At 41.2% G+C, this 23,045-nt stretch overlaps 2 protein-coding genes across 6 annotated transcripts in view; one reads left to right on the forward strand and one right to left on the reverse strand.

Annotated features, from left to right (window-relative positions):
- Positions 1–11,028, forward strand: part of zhx3a (zinc fingers and homeoboxes 3a) — a 43,337-nt gene extending 32,309 nt beyond the window's left edge. For all 4 annotated transcript variants that reach the window (XM_079340472.1, XM_079340471.1, XM_079340473.1 and 1 more), the window contains 2 exons: positions 6,135–9,033; positions 9,507–11,028. In XM_079340472.1, coding sequence (XP_079196598.1) covers positions 6,227–9,033; positions 9,507–9,540 — 2,841 coding nt within the window. In that variant the 5' untranslated portion in view covers positions 6,135–6,226 and the 3' untranslated portion in view covers positions 9,541–11,028. The remainder of the gene's footprint in view (positions 1–6,134; positions 9,034–9,506) is intronic.
- Positions 11,029–11,754: 726 nt separating this feature from the next.
- Positions 11,755–22,295, reverse strand: top1a (DNA topoisomerase Ia). Of its 2 annotated transcripts, none has more exons than XM_079340481.1 (21): positions 22,200–22,295; positions 21,679–21,703; positions 19,862–19,958; positions 19,609–19,723; positions 19,102–19,154; positions 18,925–19,017; positions 18,755–18,824; positions 18,493–18,584; positions 18,269–18,384; positions 18,036–18,157; positions 17,812–17,934; positions 16,824–17,011; positions 16,582–16,726; positions 15,457–15,600; positions 15,074–15,259; positions 14,926–14,994; positions 14,611–14,725; positions 14,310–14,437; positions 13,390–13,484; positions 13,152–13,301; positions 11,755–13,031 (listed from the first exon to the last, which is right to left on the reverse strand). In XM_079340481.1, the coding sequence occupies exons 1-21, from the start codon at positions 22,278–22,280 to the stop codon at positions 12,929–12,931; spliced, it is 2,310 nt and encodes a 769-aa protein (XP_079196607.1). In that variant the 5' UTR covers positions 22,281–22,295; the 3' UTR covers positions 11,755–12,928. The 2 variants fall into 2 exon arrangements, with proteins under 2 accessions (XP_079196607.1, XP_079196608.1); XM_079340482.1 differs by having other exon boundaries at positions 22,107–22,271.
- Positions 22,296–23,045: the final 750 nt, after the last annotated feature.

The raw sequence follows: 23,045 nt of genomic DNA on the forward strand, positions 1-23,045 counted from the left end.
TACAGAGGAAGGTCATATGGTCATGATTTGCAGATTAAGCCAACATAGAGTGTTTAATATTCCTTGAGTTCAGAGGGGGGGAAAAAATCAACTATCTATTGCAAACCAGATTTTTCGGGGCTGTTTTTATACAAACTAGCGTTCACAGCTTGATAGTTGCAAAACCTCCTGATTGAAAGCATATTCTTTTGACCAGCGAGGCAGAGTCCCAGTTTTGATTTAACAAAAGTAAAGAGTGTTCTATATAAAGGATCACTTTTATTCGGGTCTGTCATCCTTTTCTAATATTGCTTTTGTCATTGCACCAATGCGGAATAGGAGACAGCAAAAAAAGACTCACTAAAACAGCATGTTTGCACAGTTCTACCCAAAAGAATTGCCCTTGCAATGGTGGTGGGGGGGGGGGGGGGAACCTCTGGGCTGATGGGGAAAGAGCCCCTGCCACTTCCTCTGTCCAATATAAGAAAGGTTTGGTCAGCAGGAGCTGGCATTTGCCAGGCTTTGGCACTTAGAGGAGGCTGTGATGTCAGCCATTTTAGGATGGACAGTACAATGTGCGGTACGGCGCCATCTTTCTTCCTTTTCTTCTCAAGTTGCCATATGAATGCCTGTAGTCTCTGCTACAGAACTGACAAAGTTTTTCATCGAACGTGATGTAAAAGGAGGTACAACTCCGATTTTTTTTTTCTCTGCGTACCATGGTTTATTTGTCTGTCATTCTTTTGGGCCGGGGAAGAGTTTCGGGGAACAATTTCCACATTGAGCTCTCGATCCAAGACAAAACAGAAACATGCAAAAAAAAGATGCCCAGACAGGCAGAGTGCAGTCGTGTACCACCACAGTCTCCAGGCCTCTGCACTGATTTAGCAAGACAATAACACTGACGGGGTCGTTTACAGTAGGTTCGACTCCGATGTTTCTTTCATTAGCCTCTGTTGTAAATAAAAAGTGTAGCGGGCCCTTTTTTGTGTTGCTATGCGCTGAATGCAAAACAAAAAGAACTGTTGTTGTCGTGGACCTCACCCGAAGTTATCAGAAAGAGACTTAAAGCATGAATCCACTCTCAAAGATGGTGGCAGGGCATGTGGATTAAGTTTGTCCTGCACCGGATGGAGTCTGGGGAATTCAGTGTGTGTGTGTGTGTGTGTGTGTGGGGGGGGGGGGGGGGCGTGTCTTGAGGTTGGTGGGTGTGGGCGAGTGACTCTGCTGTGTGTGTGGTGCGGTGGGCAAGGGGAAGAGAGGGGTTGCCATGGCAATGTTAACACATGAGTGGCACCACCGACCGGTCTCCCAGTGGACGAGGCTGCAGTCATTGAGGTAAGGGGGGGGGGGGGGGGGGGTGTAGTGTGATTGTGTGTGTGGGGTGGGGTGGGGAGGGGAAGGAGCGGGACGAGATGGCTGAAAACACCTGCATCTCACACATCCATACACAAATTTGCAAACAAACACACCCATGTTAAGAAAAAAAGAAGAAGCATGTCTACGTGTTGAAGACTTGTGTTCTAATAGCAACATGCAAAAGACCCAAATGACTCTGAATCGTTTTCTGTACGTGTAACGCTGGAGACTTATTCACGCTGGTAGTCGTACAGTGCTATTCATGCGCAAAGATGTCCCCAAACTGAAACCTTTCTACCCCTACAATCAACAAAAGCCCCACATTTGGTAGCCTGATGGACAGAGGAGACTCCCAGAGATGCAGGAAACGGAACAATCCCAATCTGACAGTCTAAAGGCTCCCAGCGCTGGATCACGTTTCCCCTATAAATGAGGCGCCATTGTTCCCAATCTCTTCACTGTGCAAGACAGTAATTGCTCTTGGTCTCTGGCTTATATTTGAGTGTCCAGCTGATCCACTCACATGACGTTAATCTATTTAATGGACATTTTGCAGAAAATGTTCCCACTTAAGAGATGTTGTGATCATTCAGATATATCTCTCAGGAGTCCCCCCCCCACCTCCCTCGCCCCAAACCCCAGCAGACATCAGGTCATTTTTTTGGCGGGTTTATGAAGCAAAGTCCCAAGACAATTTTGGATCCCTGTCAAAGTAAATTACACAGAAAACAAATATTGTCGTAAGAGAGAATTTATGCAAAAAAAAAAAAAAATTGCTCCTCCGTGACTGTCGCATCAAGAGACTCGTTGCCAGTTACTCAGTTCAAAGAGAAAAAAATTCAGAATAGTACAGGTACTAAATGATAGGAGGCAAGGAGGGTATGTGTGTGTGTGTGTGTGTGTGTAGAGGGTGTGTGGAGTTGTGTGCCTACAAGGTGTCAGCGGGGAGGAATATTGAAAGAGCAGAGCCTGTCATCATCATCAGTCATCCTCTCACTTCACTCCCAAATGTCTGAGTTCTGTCTTCCTTTGTCCTTCCTCCTCCAGTCTTCACATTCTCCTTCATCTGACAGGCAGCACGACCAAAACAAAGATCTCCGTTTGTAAATGTCAACTGTAGGTGACCCAACAATCTGGGAGTGTCTGAATCGGTGGACTGTTTTGAATTAAATTTTCATGTCTAGCAGCCACTTTAGCCTCGCCTTTCTTTCCACTGGTAGCAGCCTGCTGTAAAGTGGGCATGTTTTTCTGTTGTAATATTGTAATTACTGCAGCAGTTTATGAGGTGACGAAAGAAGATACATGCTGCTTTCTTTTAGTCGGTTTGCTTAAACAGAAGCAGCACAGTTAGCTGTTTTCTGTGTAAAAGTACAGCAAGTAAAGTTACATGTTAATGAGATGTAACTCTTATATTGTTATGGAAATGACAGTCTCGGAGCACATAAGGGAGCGCTCTAAATCTTAAAGCTGCTATTAAATTAGGCGGAACGTATAAACCCCATCAGAATTTAAACCTAGCATAATCCCATTTGTTTTGAAACGCTTGTTTTTGAATAGCTGAATGGTTCAAACGTGATTTCAGTTTGGCGAACAAGGCCCCTGTGCCTTTGCTGAGCGTGGGTGTTCAGAAATGTCGTCTGAGAGCTCTGCCACTTTTCCCTCACTTCAGATACGACTCCCTGGGTCTACAGAGATGTGAGGAGTTTCCTCCCCCTGCTTCACAGAGCCAGCGCCAGTGCAAGGACACACCACACACAGGGGACACTGATCGTCTGACTGTCGTCTACCTTGCCACTGAAACAGAAGGCCGGGCTTTTCAGGGGGAACTATTCAATGGCTATCTGTCTGGGAAGCCCTTGTCTCGTGTCGAATCGCACGTCTCACTCGCCAGATAAAGCAGCCCATTCTTGTGATAGGTGACCTGATTCTTTACGTAACCTTTATCATTACAACTTTCGGTTTGTGCTGGGTTTTCTCATGTAGGAAGTGGAGTGTTGTTGCTCGGAGGGGAGCCTCTGTGCTAAACCAGCATCTGTGTCATGACAGACCCGCTTTCCCTCTGTCGCAGACCAAAGGAATTACAAGTTACCATCTCCAGCTCACTGTATTCTTTTTGATCCTGACAAACACTCAAAGAATATGTGGCCTGCAAAGACTTACTTCAGCATGGTTATAGCACTGTGACATCTCTTGCGCAGATGTTTCAGATGAACATGACTAGATTCCTCTGTTGCGTGAAACTGACTTCTAAATCCCTTGTTCAGTGGAACAAACTCATTGACGTTGTGTCCTCACCAGGGGTTAATCGGGTGTTCTATCAGAGGATATCATGACCTCTCTCGCAGCAAAATATACAGCACATGCCCACGTCTGGATGCAGTGAACCAGGATTACAGCATAAGATGCCAGTGACCTACTTTTTGAGTTGTTTGTTTTGTTTTGTTTTAGGTTCTTTTTTTCCGTCCAAAAGCAGCAAGCATCAGTAGGAATGAAAACGAGGTAGTCACATGGAGGACGTCACAGTCTGTCTAAGATCAGCGTGTACTTTCGGGAAGTCATTTGAGGGTTTTAATTCTGGAACAGGTTCATCTTTTATTTACCATCCAGCCGGCCATGCTGACATGCGCGTGGATGTGTTAAAAGTCTGTGGAGGTGCTTTTCAATGTGTGGAAATGCACCAGACAAAGAAAAAAAAAATCTGTTTCAAGTATGCAAAATAGTTTCCTTTGTGACTAAAAAAATGCAGAACAAGGTATAGAGGCCTGTAGGATTTCAACAGAAACAGGTTTAAGGTTGGTTGAATTTGTCTAACTGCTGCTTTTTTGAAAACTGTTGAAAAAAACAAAGACTTTCACACACTACTCAGTCACATTATCTCCATCTTCAGAAAGTTAGTTGTGTGTGTGTGCTTGTGTGTGTGTCACAAGTTTATTCAGAGGGTCTGTGATGCCCAGCGGTGAGTCCCCCTTAGAACCAGATGTTGCTCTAATGAAATACTGACTTGAGTGTTTTCATTGTTTCGTCCTAAATCTCTGTTAGATATTTGTGGCTTTTGAGAGAACATCTGATAATCTGAAAAGAAAGATGAGAAACGTTGAAGACTGCACAGACAATTCATATACATCCTTATGCGGGATCTTTAAAGTAGAAGAAAGCCTGTGGATGTGGTTTGCTAATGGATTTGTGCACTCAGTGGTCTGTGTACTATTTGCGCCTGCATGCATGGGCTGTCATGCTGCTTGTTGAACACATGTAGGATTGGATGGTTTGAGCCTGAAGCTTATAAATGCTTTCAAATATGTTAGGAGTAACCTCCTCACACCTTATGAACATGTTTCAGATCCATAACACTGCTTCTGTTGGCTGACTGCTGGGATACACACATACTCTGATCACCAGATATTTCCTGTGAAGGTACACTGTAGCTTCCAATGTAAAACACATGGCTCACATCCAAGAGTGGCTATTACTTCATCTCAGCCCAGCAAAATCATATAACCTTCACATGCCTGCTTTTCAATATCAACACAAAGAGAATCAGGACAGAAGTATCTAGAACACGTTGTACATCTTCCACATTTTACAACATAAATGTCCTCTGTAATAATTTACCTCATAAAAAATATACATGTACTTAAAGGAAAACTTTAACAATATTATTTTGCAGACAAACACAAACCTGCGTGCATATTTTTGTATAAATGTGTGCAGACTATGTGGAACAGCCGTTAAGGTTAGACACATCTAGCCCTCTCAATTTGAAGTGGTGAAGTGCATCCCACTCAATAGATGCAAAATCCCCACGTACTCTGGGGACCGTATTTATCTCCTGATATTAACGCTTTCCTGGTGTGAAGCAGGTGGTATCTGGCAACAAAAACATTGATTCAAAAATATCATCTCATACTTACACAATAATAACTTAAGCGTTAATCTTAGCAGAAATTTAGATCAGAAAAATGTATTGTGGACAAATGACATCAACATTTTTAAGAAACAGACCCATGGCAACAGTGAAGAAAATACCACAAATATCTCTGAGATTAGACTGTCATTTCTGGCTCTGTCAACTTGCATGCTCTTTTTTCTGAATTCATAATAAGTGACAGCAAGACAGAAGTCTGTAAATCCAAGTAAATAACCAGAACACTGTATGACAGGCATACTTTGATTGAAGGTTGTGTGTGTGTGTGTGTGTGTGTGTGTGTGTGTGTGTGTGCGTGTGCGTGTGTGGGTGGTTCTCTGTATGTGTGACTTATTATTGAAAGTATTTAGCATTTTAGAATGTTTGATACATTTTGTTTAGAATATTTTTCAATAGTAAGAATAAAAGAGAAATGTCATTTCAACCTCAAATTACCATAGATAGATAGATAGATACTTTATTGATCCCGAGGGAAATTCAAGCATATTATTGATTCAGCCTTTCTTTCATCAAAAAAAGTAGTGAGTAAGATCTTGTTTACCACTTTCTGTACATCCATTTAATTTACCTTTTAATTAATTAATTAATTATTGATTATAAGCATGATAATTCTTTTTTGTTAACGCTTTAATTTCTGATTGAACCACCTACACGTATTACCATGTATTTAGGCCCTGCTGTCTTTTAAAAATCTCTCTTTTATCATATCTCCTTTCTAATTTCTCTCAGACTAAAAATCTATCCATATAAATCCATTTATCTGTTATATGACGACATTCAACAGCCATACTGAATACTGCTCTTTTTAGTTACTAATATATAATGGGGCTGAAAGAGTCACATTTTTGTTTTGTATTCTCTTTTCCAACAGGATCCTTGGTGCTGGCAAATTTGTCCATGTGACTAGAGTCCTTAACTGGCAGTGGGCATGAAGCAACACTGTGATATCATAGTGGCTGGTCCATGACACTAAACTTCATTCAACCCTCCACTCTCCACCCACCCACTGTTTTCATCATCCTGGACAGGCAACCATTCACTCTCCCATCAACAGAAAGCTGTGCAATGGCTAGTAAGAGGAAATCCACTGTACCCTGCATGATACCATCAAAATCCAAACATGTGCGTGAGGAAATCATTCTGGGCTCACTACCAGAGCTCCTACCAACAATCCCAGAAGATAGCATACTCAGCATCTCTGGAGAGGAGTCTGGCCATTTCTCTCACAGTTCCTCCACATCAGAAAGTGGCATTGAGATACAGAAAGGAGGTACATACAGCTGTCCAAAGTGCCGTTTTGAGTCCAGAGATCTCAACTTCTTTTTGGATCACATGCACAATTGCCATTTAGACTTCAGGGCCCAGCCCACCTTCTACTGCCTGGACTGTGGGGTGTCAGTTGTTCGCTTTGAGGCACTGGCTCTACATAACGCTAACACCCATCCTAAGATAATGGAGGGCTTGGCCACTGCCTCCCTAACCGTCAGCCAGAGGGATGGAGTTACAACTGTGGAGCAAAGCCTCTTTGAGGACAACAGAGGAGAGTACAGAGAATCCGGGATCTCCCTCACCAAAACACCAATTGCAAAGATGATGAAAGCCAAGGGGGAGCACAAAAAGATTGTGGTTTCTCATACTGTTGAGGTACGAAAAAAAGACAATGTTAAGGATATAGACCCCAGCATGCTGACTAATGTGCCTGAACTCCAAAACGGGGTTCCCAGTGTTTCTGGAGCCCCAGCTATGCCGAGGACCGCTGTCACTCATGTGATTAAGACAACAGTGTCCAACCAAGTCTTTCACCAGCACACTCCCTCCCTTTACGCTCCCCCTTCCATTGATTCCAATAAAGACCTTCCAAAGGTAATGATCCCTCTCAGCAGCATCCCTACTTATGATGCTGTTATGGACACCAGCAGCTTTCTCAAGACATCCTTTGGGAAGTTCCCCTACCCAACCAAAGCTGAACTCTGCTACCTAACAGTGGTCTCAGAGTTCCCAGAGGAGCAGATCAAACTGTGGTTTACTGCCCAAAGGCTCAAGCAGGGCATAAGCTGGTCACCTGAAGAGATTGAGGAGGCCAGAAGGAAGATGTTCAACACTGTGTTCCAAGGTGGAGCACCTCAAAAGCAACCTCCTACACAACGGCACGTCAATCACATTGTAACACACCACACTGTAACTGCTAATCCAGGCTCAAAAGGACCAAACTTTCAAATGGCCAAAGTACCATATGGCAGTTTAAAAAGCAGGCCTGGTGGAGTCATAACCACACAGGCAAGCTTGTCAACCAATCCCAATGTCACCAGGGTCTCTTATTCTACTCCAATTGTCCCCCAAAAGTTTCCATCTGCAGTCAGAATAATAAAGGTACCCACCAAGAATGCTCAACCCACTGTGGAGCCAGACAAGAGCAATGATCTCAGCCTGGACATTGCTGGAAGCAGCGGATGTGTTAGTAGCACCAGCAGCAGTCGAAGCAGCAGTAGCAGCAGTAGTTGCAGTAGTAGCAGCAGCATCAGCAGCTATTCCAGCAGTAATAACGGTGTTGATACATTCACCAGGAAACTAGTTCAAAACAGCAGCCCAACCAACAGCATCAAGAGCATCACCGCTTGCTCTTCTAACATTAGCAACAATGATGAGCATTGTGTTGCAGATACAAATGGAAGATCAAATGGCAAAAGTAACAGTTTACCAATCGGTTTGGGAGGTTCAAACAATACCAAGAGTCAAGTGATCATTGATAATGCCAGCCAATTCAGCATCCCTAGTCATAACAACGGCATCACTAGCACACAAGGGCAGACTAATGCCACAAAGAGTGACGATGAACAAAACAACTACATTAACAAGACCAACATCAGCAGTATTAGCAATGAGTACCCCAGTACTACTTGTAATGACAGTGTCCCTTACCTGAACCACGCCAGCAAATCCCCAACTGAAAGCACCAGCACCACTGTCATTACAAAAAGCAGCTCATTAATTTTAGATGAGGTTAAAGGTAATGATTTTCCCATTAAAGGTATGTCAATCTTACAACAACTCATCAAGGAGGAGGATCCATATGCAAGGGACAGAAGCTGTCCAGAGCTGAAAGTTGACCCAATTAAGATCAGTATTAAGAGGCTGAAGATGAATGAACCAGAGACTACATCTGAGATAGTACATGACGGAAATAAGTCTGAAATAGCTGAGGTATCTGCTTCTCAGCCATCTTTCTCATCCCCTTGGGGTAACAAGACTCCTCAGCAGCTACACATCCTCAGACAGGTTTTCTCCAACACTCGCTGGCCAAGCAGTCAGCAGTACGAGGACTTGAGCGTCCAGACAGGCCTTCCTAAGTCAGAAGTGGTGCGTTGGTTCAGCGACAGCCGGTACAGCAACAAGAATGGGCAGCTAAAGTGGCTGGAGAACTATCAACGACCGCCCACAGATTCAGAGGAAGTCAGAGGCCACGGAGATGTTGAAGTTGAGTCACCAAAGGACTCTCCAGTGGCAAAAAAGAAACTTATTGAGAAAGACTTGAACAGACACCTTAAAGGAGAAGATGGACTTAACTCAGGGCAGCGGGTTGTATGGCAAGATTCATACTCACCCCTGCTGGATCTGATGGGGCCCGGGGGAAATAAAGACCAAGGCCATGCTGAGGATTCAGCACAGCCAGGAGTCCTGGAGGATCCATGGTCAGAGAGAGCAGAGGACAACCAGCAGCCAGTGGCCAGTCAGTCACTCATTGAACAGCAGGCCGATGCCAATCAGGCAAGGTACTTAAGTCATGATGCTTGAAATTATAAGGAATAGTTATCCATCAAGACAACAAAGCTATTGTAAGCCAAGCAAAATGATAAAAGCATGACAGCTTGTTCTTTGTTGTAGTAACTGTGTGATGTACAGTTAAAAGGAGGCAGGAGACGTGTGTACAGGTACTCATGCTGAGTGGCTTATTCACACAATCAAAGGTCTATGTTTAAGAAGCTATTTTTAGATAAGTAGGAGTCTGGGCTGATGAATTATAGATTTAGAGCGCATGCTAATATATGTGAATAAATCATGACAATTGTCTTTGGTGAGAGATATTTCAAAGAGCCAGATCTATATAGGCCTCCGTTTACAGTGCCCCCTATGAGAAGCACCTCCCTTTTGCAACTGTAATACAATTTAACAGGAACTGATTTATCACCTGATCACTGAATGGTCATGTAGTGATTTCCTCTGTGTGCTTGTGTGTTGCTGATAGGGATCGTCTAAGGATGGAGCTGCTGGAGGTGTGATCAAGCAGAGCCAATCTCACCAGAGGAAAATGATGTTTTAAGGCTGGCTAACTCACCTGGCCATGTCTAAAGAGTGTTCATAATGACAGCAGATGTGATTGTAGCTGGACCGTTGGACTCTGACTGTAACTGTGAATACCCCCCAGCCCTCCTCTTTCTCTGCGTCCTCCTCCTCCTCTTCCATCTGCCATCACTTCCTGCCATCGTCAAAAGAAAGAACTTCTCACCTTTGAGTCCTGTGATGTTTAAGCCTTTCATGCTTCTTTGTGGTTGTGTGGGGAGGGTGCACAATAAGGTCAGTAAGAGGGATCAAAGAAAAGAGAGACAAAAAGACGCACACTGACTGGAAAACTGACTTGAATGAGCGAAGACAGGATAAGATAAGGTGGAGAGATATTGTTTTTGGTCAGAGGGAGAAATATAAATATATGATTGAAACTGCACTATAAAAGAGGGTTTGAACTGACTGGACATACAAAAGGTGTGTCAAGGAAATGTTATTGTTGGCTTTGTGATATTTTTTACTTTTTTAGCAACCAGTACTTCAGCACTGCCTTGAATTTTACTTTTTCCGTTTTTTGGGGGGTTTTCAATTCTATTTACTCTTCTATAGTCACTGTAAGTCCAGATGCAATCAAACATGGTTTATTAAGATCTGTATTAATGTTGGTGATCACTTTGCAGTTCAGCTACACGCAAGAGACTATATTCAATGCACTAATGAAGACAGCAATGCTAAAAATCACACTGCCCCACTGCAAAGGTATTGACAGCTCTGTCACAATCAATACACTACACTGCCCTGCAAAGTGAACAGAGAGAAGCCTGTCACGCTAACGTTGCCTTACTAAGCTCTGTCCATGTGTTTATATGACTGATCTGTCCATCACCTTGCTTTCCAGCTATTGTGCTGTCCTGAAAATACAAAAAATACAAAAAAAGAAAAAAAAAAACTTGCCAGTGCAACAATGGTCACTGTTCGTCAATATCTGTGAAAAAAAAAAATCTTGTGCTGCTTTCTGTACACTTGGATATGTTTAACTTTAAGCTGTAATTGTATCAAATATTGTTACTGGCAAAATTTTAAAAACAAAATTATCAATTTGATCCCTAGACACTGACAGAGTGAGATATTGTGCTAGCTAGAGAGCCAAATGAGGAGACCTTTGCTCTCCTCTGAATTTTGTTGTGTTTATATAAACATACAGTCACTACATGAATCCTATTAAGCTGCATCTTTGTCAAGCTGCTAATAGCTAAGAACGGTGCTATACCATCCAAAGTGAAATTGGAGGTTGATCTCCTACCAGCAGTGTATGCACTTGTGTCGAATGTTACAAATTTATTTTGGTTCGCGATTAATGGAATCTGGACTTACGGTGTTATGATCACATAAAAACTTTTATGAAATAGTCTGATCATAAAGCACTGTTGTATCATCCTTTCTACACTTATGAATCTTTACAGAATAAACTGAATACACACCAACCCGTGTTTTCTTATTCTTTGCCAAGCACCTTGGCCAAAAACACAAGTTGTACAATGGGTAACTGTCAATGCATTCAGTAAGGAGTACTCAGCGCCATGCAATGCACCATCATGGTTGGAGGAGTGCATGCAGCACCACCTGCTGGTGAGAAGCCGACAGTACAAGTTGGTTCTGTTTGCCGAGTTATGGTGGACATGTGGAAGCCTGTTTCCATGGCAGACAATCATTGCCAAAAAAGAAATGTATTTAGTCTGAAGGTATAGTGTGAGGTATTTAGTTTTAAGTATTGGTGCAGATGAAACAGGCGCAGACTTGTCTGCTACCACAGAGATGAAATCCTGTTTTGGGCAGGGTAAGAGTAGTGACAGAATCTGGTTTTCCACAACATACCAGTCTTGGCCAGCAGTTTAATTTTATGGATTTGATTTCTTATTTTCAAATGAACTTTTTTTTTTACTACAACCTTTCACCTAGTACACCATGAAAAAGTCCAAGTCTTTTGTGTTTAGAAGAGATCAAATGTTTAAGAAAGCAAATATGAGGACTGCAACTCAAGCAGGACCGTTTCCACGGCTGTGGGTCCAAAACCAACAGGCGGCTCTGCTATTTGGGGGCTCATTTCAGGAAGAAGTACCCGTTTATAAAACCAAGAAAACCCTTTTCATTTGACAAATGTGCTCAGCACAGGTGACTAAATAAAGAAATGAGCAAAAGTACACCATTCGTTAACTTGTAGGGCTTTATTCATTTTTCAACCTACAATGAGCATAAAATTCAAATAAAACATGATCGAAGCTATGACAGAAGGTAAAACAAGAATAAGATGTTGACTTTACAGCTACTTACATCAAATTGCTATTCAAGAGTGGAATAGATGAACTGAATTCACATTAAATGTTACATTTCTTTATCATCCTTTACATAATTAAAAAAAGACTGCCTATATTGTAACAGATTGGTGATTTTTGGCAAAGTGGATATCCCTCACATACCCTTCTGGAAAGCAACACTCTCCTTTTACTGACTTTAAATACATTATCATAGCATTATCTTCAAGTAACAATGGGAGATCTTTCTTGGAACAATTGTAAAATTAAGTTATAAACCAGATAAAGAGAGGGCGACAAAGAGAGATTGAGAGGATGCTTGCAGCTCAAAATGAATGGTTCACATTTACACTGAAAAGAGAAGTCCCTGATGGAGGCTGTAAAACAAAATATTCACATTCAGCTTGCTTAAGTAAAAATCCACATGGTTGCATTTTTGTTTCGCTCTTTACCTGCCCTTACATCCTCTTTCGTGCTAAACAATTCAACAAGTCCAGTTTAAAATAGTCACCCAAACAGATCATGTCATTGGCCAAGGTTCTTTCTCACACACACGCAGACGCACACAAACATCTCACATCAAACTCACTATTCCATTTCCTCGAAAGGCGCATGGGTGTTAAGAATTAATTTGATTTAACTTTGTCTATCAAAATATAGAATTCGTTAATACATGGGAGGCTAAAATACAGAGCAAGTGAACAAGAAAAAATAAAATGATAAAGCATTTTTTTCTTTTGAATACAGTAGCTGTAGGACCACAGAGTTCAGTTCAGGCATTTTTTTTGGAGGGAGTGAGACAAACAAAATTGTCTTCCACTAACAGGGACTTTGCCTCGATGTGGGTATAGTTCAGCCTTGATGCCCGATCTCAGATCAGATGTTTAAGACTACCCACAACCCCCCTGCCACTTCAACATGGCTTCATTTTGTCTTACCGTGTTTTCACTGTTGTCCTCTCAAACTTTCTAAAATTCCTGACAGGTCTGGCCACAGAGTAAAATTTACTTAAGCTAAAAAACAAGTATCCAATAAAAATGGGTGCATCATCATTAAAACCACAAATTGGGATTTAAAATTCATAGTCCTCCTCTGCCATATCGATGGCCCAGGCAAACTTCTCACGCTGGGTTTTGTTGTAGATCTTCTCCACAGGGATGCCCCACTTCTTACACCTAAAACACAGAGAGGGACATTTGATTGCAAAGAGGCTTCTCTTCTTGTTCTTTGTGCCACTTTGGCTCCAATTCAGGGGACAGAGTCAGTGAATCTTAACACATGGTTATCAATCTTACCAAGCCACAGAGATGCGAGGGTCCAGATAGTTGAGCTTGGAAGTGCCAAGTGCGATTTGTTTGTTCTCTTCCCGATCGGTTGCCTGCACCTCCAGCTTCATAAGCTGCTCCTCTATCCTCTGAACAGCCTTCTTCTTTGTCTCCACAGACCTACAAGACAGGCACACAATCAGAAATGTAGGACATAGTTGGCTCTTCCAGAACACAGACGTGTATTCACACAAGTGTAGAGACTTACTTTTTGGATTTTTCATCTCTTCGTACTTTAGCATCTGCCTTGGAGCTTTTCAGTTCTCTCTTGGCATCTGAGAGCTGGTCCCTTTTTGCATCAATCTAAGAAAAGTATTTGATTAGTCTATACAACTACAACACTGTTTTGTTTCTATCATGCAAGAATTCATGGATATGAAACATAAAAACATGTCCATAATCAACATTTGTCGAGCCCAATATTTGAGGAAATTCAGATACTCAAGAAAAAGAAAAGCAGTTTTCACATGTGCGCTCTTAAATGATAGAAGGTCTCAGGTTGGTTGTTCACATGTGTTCATTACAGCGGGAGGCTCTCCCTGACAGAAGAAGCATGGTGTAAAAAGAATGGCTGACCAAATAACAGATCGGCTGTATGATCCTATAAAAGAGAACGTTTGTGTTTATATCAATGCTACCTGTAGTTCAACTAAACAAAAGGAGAGAAGAGGGACACACGGGCAAACAGAAATAATAATGTAGCTGTTGTATTCCATGCACAGAGATGTCACTGGACGCATGCACGAGGTTCATGGTCATTTTTCGGTAGTGAGATCTAAAGGTCACCCGCCCTCTTCTGCTCACAGTGAACTTTCCTGAATACATCCCCCCAACTTCACACTGAACATTTACAAGTGGTCTACGTCAGAATGAAAATGTGGCTGTTTGTGTAACATCGCGGGGTGATCATATTCATAAAAACAAGTCAATATGTTTTCACATTAATACAAACATCCATCATGTTACTTTGAGAGAGAAAAGTGACTGGACATTTGACATTCATAAAAGACGGTGTGTTCATTTTTACGCTCTGCTGTCTCTGATGATGTTGGAGTTCTTTCAGAAACATACATTTACACTTTAGTTGGGTTTTTTTTAAAGCGATGTTGAGAGCATTCTTATGTTCACCTTAGTCTGCAGGTTCTGCATGGACTTCTCAAAGGTCTTAGGTGGAGCCCTCTGGTGGTTACACAGGATGGCCACAGCCCTGTTAGCTCTGTTGTAGGACAAGATCTTGGCCGGTATGTTTTCATCCCCTAAAGAGACAGAGGCAGATTATGATCAACTCATTTTAACAGAATGATTCTTTAAAAAGAAAAAAAAAAAATCAAACACGTACATCCAGGTTCAACAGTTCCACTTATCACAAACAAGTAATCTACTTGTTGATTAATGTCAATTTTACTTGATTGCATTTAACGGAACACACCGTTTGTGAGCGCCTTGAGCTGCTGTTGCAGGGTGATCGAAGCGTTGTAGGTACGGAAAACTTTGGCAGTCAAACCGTCCATCAGCTCCTGAAGGTGTTTGTTCAGAACGGAAGTCTGGAGGGAGCAATGAGTAGTCAAGCTTGAAAAAGATACCAGTGCTCAGAGTACTCACTGATACGACAACAACTTTAGTATCGACATAAACATCTGTACTGAGGGGAACTCTACATGTTCGAATGTAGAAACCTGATAGTGTCTCGTTTCCTGTCACGTTTACATCTGATATGCTAATAACATGGGAACACTCTGCTTACATTCAGGCGGTCAAACAGGTCATCATCAGGCTCCTTGTTCTCCATAAACAGCTGAAGATTCTTGAACACCTAAGAAACAGGACAGGATTAAACAACTGCACACTCTAACTAAAGAGCTAAAATAAAGTTACTGCTTTCCACTCCTTACCCTTTTCTCCACAGGTACTTTGTTGTAGTAGCGAATGGAGTCTTTACCCAGGAAGTCAAACTCCACCACATACTCCTGACCGTCGTTTTCTGGATAGAGTTTGATGTGTTCAACTCTTAAAGAGCAGCAGCCCACAGTATCTGCAGTCTCTCCTTCCTCCTTCTCATTACCAGCTCTCAGAGCGAGCTAGAGCACACCAGGACAGTAGGATTAGAGCTGGCTTATACAGCTATTACTCTCACTGCAGTTCATGTGTAAGCACCTGCTAAACCCTGCTCACAAAACACAGTCATTATTCAAAAACCCATTATGCTGCATTCAGCTGTAGCTGTGTCCAGCTTTTTAAACTGAAGGACAAAGTCAATAGTTATCAGGCACCTCACCTTGTCGATGAAGTAGAGAGCCACAGCCCGCTGTCTGATCCGCATCTCCTTAGACTTCCAGTCCTCGCGATATTGGTTTCTGATGCGGTCAACACATTTCTTCAGTCTACGAGCGGTTTCGTATTTCTGCCAGTCCTTCTCTCCCTGCAGACAACAAGCAAGAGTTTCAGAAGGAGTCTCGGATAAATGTTAGCGCTACAACCCCTTTTTATCTGGAAGGTTTCAGTACTACTTACAATAAATGCAGTACACTAATAAGATATTACATATTTCATCAACACATTATGATGCTGTGCAGATAACATGCTGGACCAAACGGCTCAATGATTTAATCTGAGCTCTTCAGCCTCGATGGGTTTTCTCCCTATAAAAGGCAAACTGGTTCCAGTCAAAGCGATAGTTTACATTCCAGGAGAGAAACTAACTTAACTCATGTAAAAGATCTGAGTCACACAAATACAGCTAGTAAAGGTAAAGTGAACATTAAAGGGGATTTAAAGCAAATAAAGGATTAAAAATTCTAGGCTATGTATTAAATAAACCAGGAGCTCAGTTGGCCAAGCAGTGAGGTGGAGCACCATGAACAGAGACTGTAGTCCTCAAAGCAGGTGGCCTGAATTCAAATCCGACCTGCAGCTCCAATTCTGCTTGCCAGCTTCATAAAGGCAAGAGACTAAAAAAAAGATGGGGGGGGGGGGGGGGGGGGGGGGTGTCTTACTTTACCATAAGAAGAAACATTGTAGTATGCAAATTAAACTTCAGGGGAAATCTCTAGATTAGATCTTTTGAAAAAGACTGAATGAATAAAATGAGACAAGCACTCAGGTCTATATCATAGGCAGCAATAACTAGTGATATCATTCATGCTGCAGAACACAATCTTAAAGTCCAAGTCCTGCACAGATAATGACTCGAGTAAAGGGAACTACAAAAAAAAAAGAAAACTGAAAGAGCAGCACAAGTACAGCTCTTCCATGTGTAAGATAAAGACTGACAACATGAAAACAAGTAGAACATGAGAAAGTGAAGGCCTAACAGTGAGGAGTGTAATCCATGCATCAAAAGGAACATCTGCCAACATTTTTAAAAGCACACTGTCATGCAGAACTTGGCCCACCAACCGACCTTGATCCTTGAGCTGGGGTTCAGCATGATGTACTTAATGGAGCCTTGAATGTTCTCAGTCCACGACACCAGCCATGTCACCTTGTTGTCATGGCGAACCTCTTTCCACTTTGTGCCTGGAGGAGGCTCAGGGTGCTTGGAGTCTCTACAAGGAGCACATTAACATAGGACATTGTTTGAATCATTGGAAACACAAGTTTATCATCAAAGGGCCAACAATAAGAAAAGAAGCTGTCGCTCACTTGCTGCAGTTGACGATGATGTCTTTAGGCCTAATGCGCCGCTTCAGCATTCCCATCTTAGGATGGTCTCCACGGCCTCGGAACAGGCCAGGGGGCTCAATGCGAAAGTTAGCAATACGTTCCCTGTGATTGTCCATGATACAGAAGCCGTACTCCTGCAGTAAGCGCTCATTCTCCTCCTTTATTTTCTAGAAACAGCAGGAGGAAAACTCGCATCACAAATCCAGTCTTTGTTAAGGTCAATCGTTTGAACAATCAGAAAAAAAGATCATATTGTACCCATTGTTTTCTGTATTTGACCAGCATATGGCAACTCACATTTCATCACCTCGTTAAAATAATCACCTGAGTCATTTTATCAGGAAACACAAAAAACTAAACCAGATATTGAATATATGATATTCTTAAATTATTTTACTCAACAAGGTAATGAAAACAGATCAGTATTGACACACTAATGTCAATTATGTAACGTGAGAAAAATAAATGACTTTTTTTAACGTGCGTCTGTGACTTAGGCTGTTTTATTTTACCTATAGTCACATCGTCTTTTCACATGGGCAAAATAAAACGGCCTTAGTCACACTCTTGACATAGGCCATTATATTAAAGGTGGACATCACATGATTTGTTTAACTGAGGTTATAGGCAATTTTACCACCAGAGAATCATAAGGAGTGGATTTAGGCAAAAAATAATAATATTTTCTCAAAAAATGACGTAGGCAATTATTTTAACAAGGTCACAATTTACTTAAAGTTTAGTTCAACTCCTCAATGGAGGGAAACTGATCAAGTTCAAATTATTCACAAAACAAATCTAAAGCCTTTTTTTATATCAATAACCAAGTATTTACTTTGAACAAAAGCCAACATGTCTGACTAGGTTTCTGGTTACCAGTTCAACTGTTTCTTTCCTCTCTCGTATTTCTTTCTGCAAAGACCATCAAATCATTTATTTTTTATATAATTCACATCTAGAAGCTGACCAGTTTGTCCTCCTTCGTCATGGCCTTCCTGGCTTCAGATTGCGCCTTGAAGTATTCACTCATCTCAGTGAAATTGCACTTCTTCAGGTCTGTGATCTTCGCCTTCTCTTCTGATGACATTTCCTGTAAGAGCAAATGAAGACACAGTCTAACATAAACATTTCATCAGCCACTGTGGGGCTCTCTGAAAAATCTAACACGTGTGATACTGATTTATTCCCAACCTTCTTCCAATCTTTAAAGAAGTTTTTACGGAAGATGTCCTTTGTCGTGTACTCGTGGTCCAGCATTTTGGCGAAGAACGTCGCCACCTCTTCTGCTTCTGGACTGAGCTTCATGTGCTTACCTTTATTAAAAAAAAAAAAAAAAATGTTTTATCAGCCAATGGCATGCCTCTTGACTCTCCAAACAGGCCAATGACAGGTGTAGACTGTCTCCAGTGTGAGAACAAGCTTACCATCATAGTAAAATTTGACATTGCTGGGGAGAGGCTCATAAGGAGGGGCAAACACAGGCCCTTTGTGTTCCAGAAACTTCCATTTGGAGCCGTCTGTGTATCTCTCTTCTTCCCACCTGTAAACACGTCAACAAAGAAATAATGTTCGTGTTTTGATTATCTAGACAAAATACAACATCATATTACTTTCAAAGCAGAAATAACGATCAACTTTAATAACTTACCATTTCCACTTCTCCTCTGGCTCTTTCTTTGCTTTCTTTTTTCCATCAGCAACTTCTCCTTTCTTGTTTTTTGTCTTCTTGGACTTTAAGTCCTAAAAAAAAGGAAGGATGTAAAAACATCTTAGTATAAAAACTGACGTGCTCCTCAGGTGCTCTCATTTTGTGCCTCCATAAAAAGAAAAGATAAGAAAAAGGGGGGGGCCTCTGTCTTAGTTAGGGACTCTTTAACAAACACCAAAAAGTCTGATGCTTCTGGATTTACCTCATTCGGTTTCCTCTTCTTGGCCTTCTTGTCATTTTCAATCTTTATTTTCTTGGGCTTGAATTCAGAGCTGAAACATGCACAGGTACGCATGAGGTCACAGACAACAGCACAAATAACACACCTAGAAAAGCAAACATGGAAGTCATCTAACTGTAAAGGTAACTCACTCATTGTCATCATCCCGTTCTCTTTTCAGGGACTTCGCATGTTGGGGAGAGTGGTAAAAATTCTCTTCAGGCTCAGACTTCACATGTGGAGGGCTGCGCAAGAGAAAAGGTCATGAATCAGAAATATGAACAGATAAAATCGACTTCTGGTGGTTCAATGTTCTCAGAGTTCTTTACCTGGCGAAGCCGTTCTCCTTCTCCTTTTTCACTTTACCATCAAGGGACTTCATCTAAAAGGGAAGAACACAAACTTGGACGTCACCCAAACAGCAGTTTCAGTGAATGTGAATTAACTACTCTCCATGTTATGCAATGGCCTCTATTTGATATAAACACTATGTAGAAGACATTCTCCTTTAAGGTACTCTGAATTTACAAAACGCTGACTGCTTGACACCGACTCTAACGATGCCACTTAGAAGTGATTGTGTCTTTTTTCCTAACAGTTCTATACCCCCATTCATCATGACAATGTTTCAAATGACATACAAAGACATTGTATATGTGGCCTCCAGTTAAACTAACCGAGGGCTATGGACATGAGCATTATTATTTCACAGTACACTACACTATTCGACAGTACACTGAACGCTTCTGAAGCCTGGAGCCTTCAATCCCATCGTCACATGTACAACCATACCACACAACCACATGTGCATGTTGACATAAATTACGAGCATGCACCTTCTCTTCCTTTCTCTTCTCCTTGTGCTTGTCCTTGTATTTGTCTGTGCTGCCATCTTTGTGCTTCAGCTTCTCCTTGTCCCGGTGTTTTTTGTCAGAGGAATCCTTATAATCACTAGAATATAAAAGGCAAACAGGAAGAAAATGAGTTCCATCGTTCTAACATGCATCATTAAAGACAGATAAACCAAGTGACCTAGCAGCGTGGCTTGTTCCCTTTTTGAGTATTTATCAGAAGTTGAGGTCTACCTACCCGTTTCCATGCTTTGATTTCTCTCGCTCCTTGTCCTTCTTGTGGTCCTTGTGTTTGTGTTCCTTGTCTTTATACTTGTCTTTATGCTTGTGAGAGTCTGAGGAAGAAAACACTGTCACTTTCACTACAGGTGAACAAGACATGTAAACAATCCCACAACGGGGCAATAAATTGAAGGATTGTGACGCACCAATGGAAACATGATAGCTCATGTATGACCAGTGCACTTTTGTTGACAAGTAGCAAAATCAAACGTCCCATTAACACAGTACTAATGCTGACTGACAGACAATCCTAACCACCAACTCAGGAAGAACCCCTCCCACATACTTAAAAACTAATTAAATCGCTTCAAAAGAGGTTTGAACATGAGTCAAAATCTCAATGTTGTGTGGCGTGTAGACTAAACATCTAGTGCACGGTAGCATAGCACCTCCTGCTTCCAGCATGTGTGTCATTCTTTACGAGACAATACAAAATGGCAGGCAAGTTGATACATGCTACTGAACAAAAAAATGTATTTCTCTTACAGGAGGCATTTATCAAATATACAGAGCAGAACTGTAAACCTTTGTCACCAAAGTGTCATAATTGCCAAAGTTAAAAAAATTCAGACATGGTCACAAACGACTGACAGCAAACGTACCACAGAAATATCTGTTAACCATGTCAGAGTGTTGTGCACTCAGGTGAAGGTGCTGTAATTTCCTTGTACATTATTTTGTTATACTGACAATAAAGGCATTCTATTACCGTGTTGAACATCTATGTTCTCAACACTTCATCCTTTGATTTGAAATGGTATAACTGACTTGTCACTGTAAGCTAAATGTGTGCGATACATCTCAATTAACTACCCTGCACTCCATCGTGGTATTAATGTAGTAATAAAAAGCATATTTATCAAAACTTCTCAAAGGACAGTAAGGACGAGGGAAGGTTATGTCCCAGTCATAATAATCAATAATAGCATAGCAAGAAAGACAAATCTAACCCAGACAATTAATCGTGTGGTTTTTACATTCTATACCAAATCAAAAAACAAAATATTAAATAGTTGATCGTTTTAATTATATTGACATCTAAACACGTTATTCACCACTAGTTTAAAAAGTATATTTATCAAGATTTTTTGTGTTTGTCACCTTAAATTGTTATTTGATGAACTTAAAAATGATAACATTAGAATAAAACATATTCAGTTTTATATAACGATACCAACAAGACTCGTCTCTTTATTTGACTCACAGTGATGATTCACTGTTATCACTTTGAAAACCACATCTAACTTCACAGTCTCTCTTTCTTACTACAGGAAAGAAACTACCTTTAACTAGAATTTAAAATAAAGCAAATCTCTAAAATACGTTTTTAACAGTGCGTTATGAGCTGGCAGACTCTTGGTGGTCAGCACATGGTGTATGCATGTCTCCTCCTCACAGCAGCTCTCAGTCCGGCTCCAGCTCGCAGTCAGGCCGCTTCACCGAAAAAGAAAATGGCGCAGAGACTAAGTCCTCAACCCCCAAACCCTCACTTTCAGACGGGAAATACGGCATGCAAAGACAGCAAACTAGAAGATCCAATACGATGAACTGATAAAACCCCTCCGGCTGTGTTCAAGTAACCAGTCGAATCAGTAAAATGTTTAGCGGAAAAGCTTTTATTAGGGCTCCCATTTGAACAATAGGAGGCTGTGAGTGAGACAGAGGACTTAGTCTCTGGACGCCATTTCTGTCCTCTACTGAAAACTAACCTTACATTAGTTCAGTCAAGATCTGTACGAAACTGATCAAATACTTCTCGTATCAGAAACTCACCATTAAAACGAGATCCCGAGTCAACCTGTGAAACCAAAACACATGGATGTTAGAATTCGTAGTTGCTAACCAGTCAGCTAACTAACTTTGAACTTGCTTGATAGCTAGCTCCAGTGCTAGCTAAGCTAGCCTGCTGCGCTGCTTGATATGATGGCTGCTAACACAAGCTAACACCACTTTGAATGTAGCGTACTGCTGCTTTATCGTTGTGTTCATGCTTTAGCAAACAAACCTCATATTAAACTCGGCTCTAACTTTCCATGACTTAAAGAATACAAATGTTGAATTACAAGTGATCACAACAAAATGAGTTACTCGGCGAACACTCGCTAGCAAACAATATTCACAGTGAGCTAAGTTACCCTGTCACAAGACAAATAAAACCATCACAGGAAACTATGTCCATTCACTATAAGTGATGACATTACCTGGTCCTCGCTGTGGGAATGATCCCCACTCATTTTACACTGATTTTCTGGTTAAAAATGTTAAAAACACTAGCGTGTAGCCTGGGCACACACCGGGTAGGAGATGCAGCCAGAATGAAGAAAAGACTCAGTTGTGTAAGAGAAAAGAAGTCCCAGTTGTATACAAATGCGCATGCGCTTTAATTTAAATGGTTGAGGCCTCGTAGCTCCTCCTCTTCTGAAAACATGTTCTCTCTCCAGCAGCAACACGACGGTCACACAGTGTCCTGTGGGTGACAGGGAAAGACTTTTGAGTCAGAATCAGTAGGCCTATGTTGTACGATTAACTCTTAATAATACGCTTACGATTCATGACAAAATCAAATGATCTGTCATCATGTCAGAGGAGGCCTGTCCTATGGTCCTACCTTGTGGCTGAATTAACCAAAGTGAATTTCTTGAATTTATAAATTACACTTCTTAGTTCGTCCAATGACGGATTGGGTAAAACAATGAAATAATTGACATCCAATACAAGAATAACATAAGAATAATTACAAATACATTCATAAACACTATTAGTTATGCAAAATCCATGTCCTGGTTAAAAAGTTCCCTTTTAAAGCAGCTGTAATTCATTTCCTTTAGTAGTTAAAACAAATGTTTTAATTTTAAACCTTATTATGAAAGAGAAGCTTAGCAATTAATTTTTTTTTTTAAATCCACATATACTGTAGGTGCAACAACACTAAACTCATGTCGTCCCTCATTCTGCTCTAACCCTTTTTCAAAGGGAATGTCTGTTTTAGATCAAAAGTTATTATAATGCGAATGTCTATTTTGGATTTATAGGGGTTTTTTGTTGGTTTTTTTAAAATTCCACACATGTATTATGTATCCTGCACAGGTATTAGTCTCATGACAAAGGGTCTGGATGGTTCTGTTGAGATACAAGTAAAA

This window comes from Symphodus melops (genome assembly GCF_947650265.1).
Source record: "Symphodus melops genome assembly, chromosome: 4".
Taxonomy (NCBI): Eukaryota; Metazoa; Chordata; class Actinopteri; order Labriformes; family Labridae; genus Symphodus; species Symphodus melops.